Source organism: Vigna angularis, chromosome 3 (assembly GCF_016808095.1).
Source record: "Vigna angularis cultivar LongXiaoDou No.4 chromosome 3, ASM1680809v1, whole genome shotgun sequence".
NCBI classification, from domain to species: domain Eukaryota; kingdom Viridiplantae; phylum Streptophyta; class Magnoliopsida; order Fabales; family Fabaceae; genus Vigna; species Vigna angularis.
Genome location: NC_068972.1, coordinates 16,548,108 through 16,554,220, shown reverse-complemented (window position 1 = coordinate 16,554,220; position 6,113 = coordinate 16,548,108). Strand labels below are relative to the sequence as shown.

The window sequence follows — 6,113 nt, the reverse complement described above, 5'->3', positions numbered from 1 at the left end:
ATTAATTTATAATAACATATAGTCTTGTAGCATTTGCAAAACTACTATTTTTCCTAGTATAGAGTGTAATTTTATCTTAGTTTGACTTTTATAGTGTTTATGAGAGCTAATCCTATAAATTTGATTTCTTTTAAATGCCATAATTTGAAAGCTGGGAATTAAATAAGAAAAGTTACCCAAAAAGAATTAAAAATTAAACAGATAAAGACGATTAACCAAGAATAAACAAACAGAGAGAGAATATATAGGGGAAAGAAAAAAGTGTGTAAATTAATGAAGTAATAAAATCTTTAAATTAAGAAAAGTTGAAAAGCAAAAATGAATCAAATAAAGCATAAAAAATTATGGAAATTATATTTTTTTAACCGTTGTGTTGTGCATGTGAGCGCTGGGGGAATAGAATTAGAAGTAAAAGAAAGGAAGAAATTGAGGTATTGGCCTGTTAGCGGGACTGTGTCTCCCCTTCCAAATTCCGATTCCTTCGTAGCCGCCATTGGTGTTCACTGCATCTTCCTCTCCTTTTCCCATTCCTTCTCTACCAACGACTTACCAGATCTGCTCCTTTTCGCTCCAACAATCATTTCTCCCATTCTGCCTAGGGTTTACACTTTCCTATTTCTGCCGGCTCCTGTATCATCCTCCGTGTCATGAATTCGGCTCCGTTGGCACCACTCGCCGGTTTTCGCTGACGGAGATTCGGAATTCGGCTGCAAAATGGTTCCAATTTTGTTGTACATCGTTGCTTTCCTTTGTACGTGCGGAGCTATTGCGTTGTCCTTGCTTCACATTTATAAGCATCTTCTCAATTACACGGAGCCTACTTATCAGCGGTTCATTGTTCGTATCGTTTTTATGGTCCCGGTGAGTCATTCATTATGAATGCCTCTTTTGGAATGTTAGCATTTATCATTGTAATAATTATGATTAACGAAGGTTTTGTCCATTTTATTTTCGGAAAAAGAAGATTTAAATTCACTTTTGTTTTTTTCTACTATTGTTTGGTATATCAGCTGAAATCTGTGTTGTTAGGCTTTTGTATTATTTGCCGTCTTTAGTAGCTTAAGTGGTTGGCTTACATAACCTAGTTGAAATATGAAATTAAATGCACGTTATAGCGTGGACTGCATGCATGTTATAAAAGATTGTTAAAATGAATCATTTGTGTCAATGGAGAAGCGGAGATTGTGCGGTTGTTCCATTTTCTTCTTCTTTCAAATTGAAAAAGTTCTGGAAATCTTTGCAGCTCCTTTACTGGTTGCTGCTTCGTCTATTTGGTTTTGGTTTGGTTGTAGGCCAAAACTGTTTACTTTCTGTATCTGATATGCTTTTGCTGATCATTCGATACAATTACTTTCCCGTGCTGTGTATATTTGTTTCCTTGTTCATTAAAATCATATGTATATATTTTATTTAGTCTCTATTTTTCATGTCACGGTGCTGTTGATATTTTTCTGGGAATCGTACTGGTTTGCTTTCTGTTTTATGTCTGTATGATTTTGTCCACTGAATTTTGAAATTTAATTTTCTAACAGGTTTATGCATTGATGTCATTTTTGTCGCTTGTTCTACCGGTTGGTTCAATCTATTTTAATTCAATCCGGGAAATGTAAGTTATCTTATGTTTCTGTTTTTGTTGTGGTTGTTTCTATCTTGATTTTTAATATTTTATTTTATTACTATGTTTATGTTCGTTTGCGTATCTTGGTTTACATGTCAAATTCTCTGTTCCTTTTGTTCGTATAATTTGGGAGGTAACCTGTATCCGATTATGGCTGACGCATTATTCTGCTTAAATATTACCTGGGTGAATAGCCAGATCCGAAGTAGTTTTAATTGTCATTCTGTCCTGAAACCCCTAGAAGTTGCTTGTGGAACTTACTGGTTTAGTATCTTTCTCTGGATGAGATCAATACAAACCTAGGATGCAATTTCATATATCTTCCTTTTAAAAAATTAGTTTAAGTTTTGTACATATCTGATCAAGTAGTCACTGAACAGAGCTTGAGAGTAGTATTACTATTCTCACGTTCTGTTCGTTATGTGATTGAGATGGCAAAGGAGGATATTGCTGCAGAAATCTTACTTAAATATGTAGTCATGATCCTGAATGGCACCACCTCTCTTTCCCCTGTTCATGTGATCTTGACAGTCTTTTACAATTTTTTAGTGTCTCTGCTGACTTTAGTTCGTTAATGTCACTTGTTTAAAATATAAATGGGGTTATGACCTATTTTATCAACTGGAAGCAGTGCATTTAATAACATTCTCGTGGCTGCTTTTTCAGCTATGAAGCTTGGGTTATTTATAATTTCCTATCTCTATGTCTTGAATGGGTTGGTGGTCCTGGAGCAGTAGTCCTAAGCTTAACTGGACGGATTCTGAAGCCATCATGGTTTCTGATGACTTGTTGCTTGCCTCCAATAGCACTTGATGGGTGAGTTTTTGCTAGTCTGATGCATATGTTTTTATTTATTTATTTAATTTTTTAATTTCAAGTTTCTGTGCCAGAAAATACTTATTTTCCCTGAAAATTTATACCTAGAATTTTCCTTGAAATTAATGTATTACCCAACTTTTGTATGTGCGATTATGTAAGTTGTGTTATTTGAAAAACTGCTACGTTTTTTGCAAGTGCAAATCTTCTGATCGCAGGGAAACAAAAGTATGATTCAAACATGTAATGTGAGAGCTTGATTATTATCATAGTTGATGATCATCTCTCACTCCTGAACTTTCTGCAGGCGTTTTATACGTAAATGCAAGCAAGGGTGTTTGCAATTTGTGATTTTGAAGCCAATTTTAGTTGTTGTTACTCTAGTACTTTATGCAAAGGGGAAATATAAGGATGGAAACTTCAGTCCAAACCAATCATACTTGTACCTTACAATCATCTATACATTCTCCTACACAATGGCTCTGTATGCTCTTGCTTTGTTTTATGTGGCATGCAAGGATCTGCTTCAACCATTCCACCCAGTCCCAAAGTTTATTATAATAAAATCTGTTGTATTCCTGACTTATTGGCAGGTACTTCTCACGCCTCTTTCTTTGTATGGTCTATCCTTTCCATGTATTATCAACTCTATTCGTTGCTTTGTGTAAGCTATTAGACTTCACTTCTCTAGTCTTTTGCTCAAAAGCCAAATTATTTAAAACATTTACCAACTATATTATAATCTCTCATAAAAAACCACAGTTCATAATTGATTCTAGTAATAATGGAGTGAAGAGTATGACTCGTGGGTTTGTCTATATATGCTAAGATGTCATTTAGCTATATTACCATGATTATTTTTTTTGGGCTGTATTACACTGTAACTCTTATCAATCATGCAAAAGTTGCTCTGCTATGCTATGAGATATAATTTAGAGTTTGAAAATGATTCGTTGTTAATTTGATACTGTATTCCAGATAGAGGTTTGACGCAACTGTGTTTCTGATATTTTAGGGTGTCTTAGTTTTCCTTGCTGCAAAGTCAGAATACGTTAAGGATGCAGATGAAGCTGCTCTACTTCAAGATTTTTTGATTTGTGTTGAGATGCTTGTTGCAGCTGTTGGGCATTTTTATGCATTTCCATACAAAGTGTATGCTGGGGCTAACATAGGTGGATCCCGTGGGTTAACAGCTAGCCTTGCTCATGCTTTGAAATTAAATGACTTCTACCATGATACCGTCCACCAGGCCAGTCTCACTTTTAATATTCTTCTCACAGTTTTACTTTGCCATCATAATTCGATGCATCTGACTTGATGCATTACTGGGGAACCATCATGATGCAATTCTAGTTCCATGGAGTTTTCTGTACGATTCTTTTGTGACTCAATTTGCTTGTTTAATATCTGCTGACAGTTTGATATTGCTTCTGGCAGTTTGCACCGACATACCATGATTATGTTCTCTACAACCACGGTGAAAGCGGTGAAGAGGGAACTAGGAAGTATAGGTCACGAACTTTTGTTCCAATTGGCCCAGAAATGGACACTGTGAGAAGAAATAAGCATTTGTTTGGAAACAAATCAGCAGATGACATACAGCTCTCAAGCTTTTCTTCTAATAGTAGCGCTGCCTCAAATTCTGGTATCAATGCCGAAGTATCCCATTCTAGTGGAATGAAATCTTCCTTACTCGAGGATGCGTCAAATTCTTTATCTGTGCCCTACGATATGACACTTATTGACTTGGATACACCCAGTTATTCTGAAAAAGTTCCAGCAGCTGATAAAGCTGATACTCGGTGGTAATGAACATTCAGAGCCAAGTTAATGGGAAAATTGTCATTGTTGAAGAGAAGAGAGAGTAATAGGGGCATCCTGCATCCTTCTTTTCTAGGAGAGAATTGAGTTAAGTGTGGTTTGTTTGATTCCAGGAAAGCATGTAAGCAGGTCTGGCGCTGATCGCCTTGTCAATGTTGCTTAAAAGCCCTAATCTCTCCCAAGTCCCTACAAAACCAATTTTTGGTAATTGGTCTTCGTGTTGATACTGTGATTGTCTCCATTGATTGCGTATCGTGTGCACAACGTATATACAGAAACAGAAATAGTTGGCTTACTTCAAACAAAACAGACACTGGGTTGAGTGAATTTGGATTATAACTAAACTAATTGATCGATTGTTTTCTCCGCACCATGAATACAAAACACTGTTGGATTTCCTAGAATATTTATTGCCATCATTTTTACCTTTGTTTTCTTCTAAATTTGCTGTATAGTTTTTTATTTCGAAGATTTTCTGCTTCTGGAATGTCTTCGCTTGCAGATCCATATGAAGGATGAATGACAATATATACTGTATTACTGCTAACTACTCATGTAGGCTGAACCACGTGTTTCTTAGTTTACCAAGAAGGATAATTTTTTATTATTGCTCGAGTCAAAGGCCTAACGTAACTGAAACCTTGCACGACCCATCTTTCATAAGTTCATATCATGCAGTTTTTATTTTTTTTTAATTATACTAATGTACAAAAATAGGTGCTAGTTCATTCGTTCTTTTCTTTCATTCTTAATAACTAATATTTAATATTATTCTCTACAACTACGACAAAGAAAGGAGAAGGTATCACTAATATATATATATATATATATATATATATACCATTTTTCGAAGAAACTAATTTAAACAATAGTTTGCACTTCCATCATGATCACATATGTAATGTAAAATGACCAGTAATTCCTTCATAAATTGGGATACCTCAAGCATATTTTAATATTTGTCAATTAGTCGTCGCCTTCATCAATAGCTTTTGAAAATGGTTCATGCTTCCAATTCACACAATTAATTATGGCTATCTTCAACATGTAGCATCATCCTCTTCATCATCAGCATCATCATCATACATTTCGTTTCATTTTGCCATTTTTCGGTTGTATTCAGGCACTATCTGCTGCTGTCGCCCATGTCACAAAGTTTGGTAGTGAAAGTAACTACTGGTCCTTTTTGCATTTATTGACACACGCCTTGGCTCATGCTTTGGTTTACCAACAAAGCTTTTGGTCCCACTGGTTTGGGAATGATGTTCCTAGACCCCCCTCATTGGATGTCTCTGATCCAACCCTACCAAAACATCTATGGAGCCCACAAAAGTAGGTCAGAAGATCGTCTCCACTTGCATGGACCTATACGGATAATATATGTACGAGGACATAATGGGAGTCTGTTTCTGCTTCTATTATATAGCTCATATACATACACAACATAAGCTGCCACAATCTACAAACAGGAAGTAACAAGTGAAGGGTCAAACAAGTAAGGCCGATCACAAAAGTCACCGTCCATATAAGAGTTTTTTCAGATTAAAATTCTCTTAACTCATATGATATATTAAAAGTAAGATCAAGTTTACTAAGCTCAACCAACCTCTTATAATGTCAAAGTAAATCTAGGTATTCACTTCATCCAAAATCACTTTAAAACATCAGGTAATAATTTTAGATAAATATTCTTATGTGTGGACGTGTTTAAAATTGATTGACTTAAAACAACTTTCAGTAATTTTTATGTTTGGATAAAAAGCATTTGTTCTGAATTATATCATTAACTTGTAGAGTAAAAACTTCTGAAATCAGTTTTTCAAACTCCTACCCAAATCAATGTCCACGTGTTAAAGTG

At 35.3% G+C, this 6,113-nt stretch overlaps 1 protein-coding gene across 1 annotated transcript; it reads left to right on the top strand.

Annotated features, from left to right (window-relative positions):
* Positions 1-366: 366 nt before the first annotated feature.
* Positions 367-4,656, top strand: LOC108325881 (uncharacterized). The gene is made up of 6 exons (XM_017558996.2): positions 367-861; positions 1,533-1,606; positions 2,285-2,434; positions 2,742-3,027; positions 3,450-3,683; positions 3,872-4,656. Exons 1-6 carry the CDS (start codon positions 715-717, stop codon positions 4,241-4,243), a joined length of 1,263 nt encoding a protein of 420 aa, XP_017414485.1. The 5' UTR covers positions 367-714; the 3' UTR covers positions 4,244-4,656.
* The last annotated feature ends 1,457 nt before the right edge of the window (positions 4,657-6,113 follow it).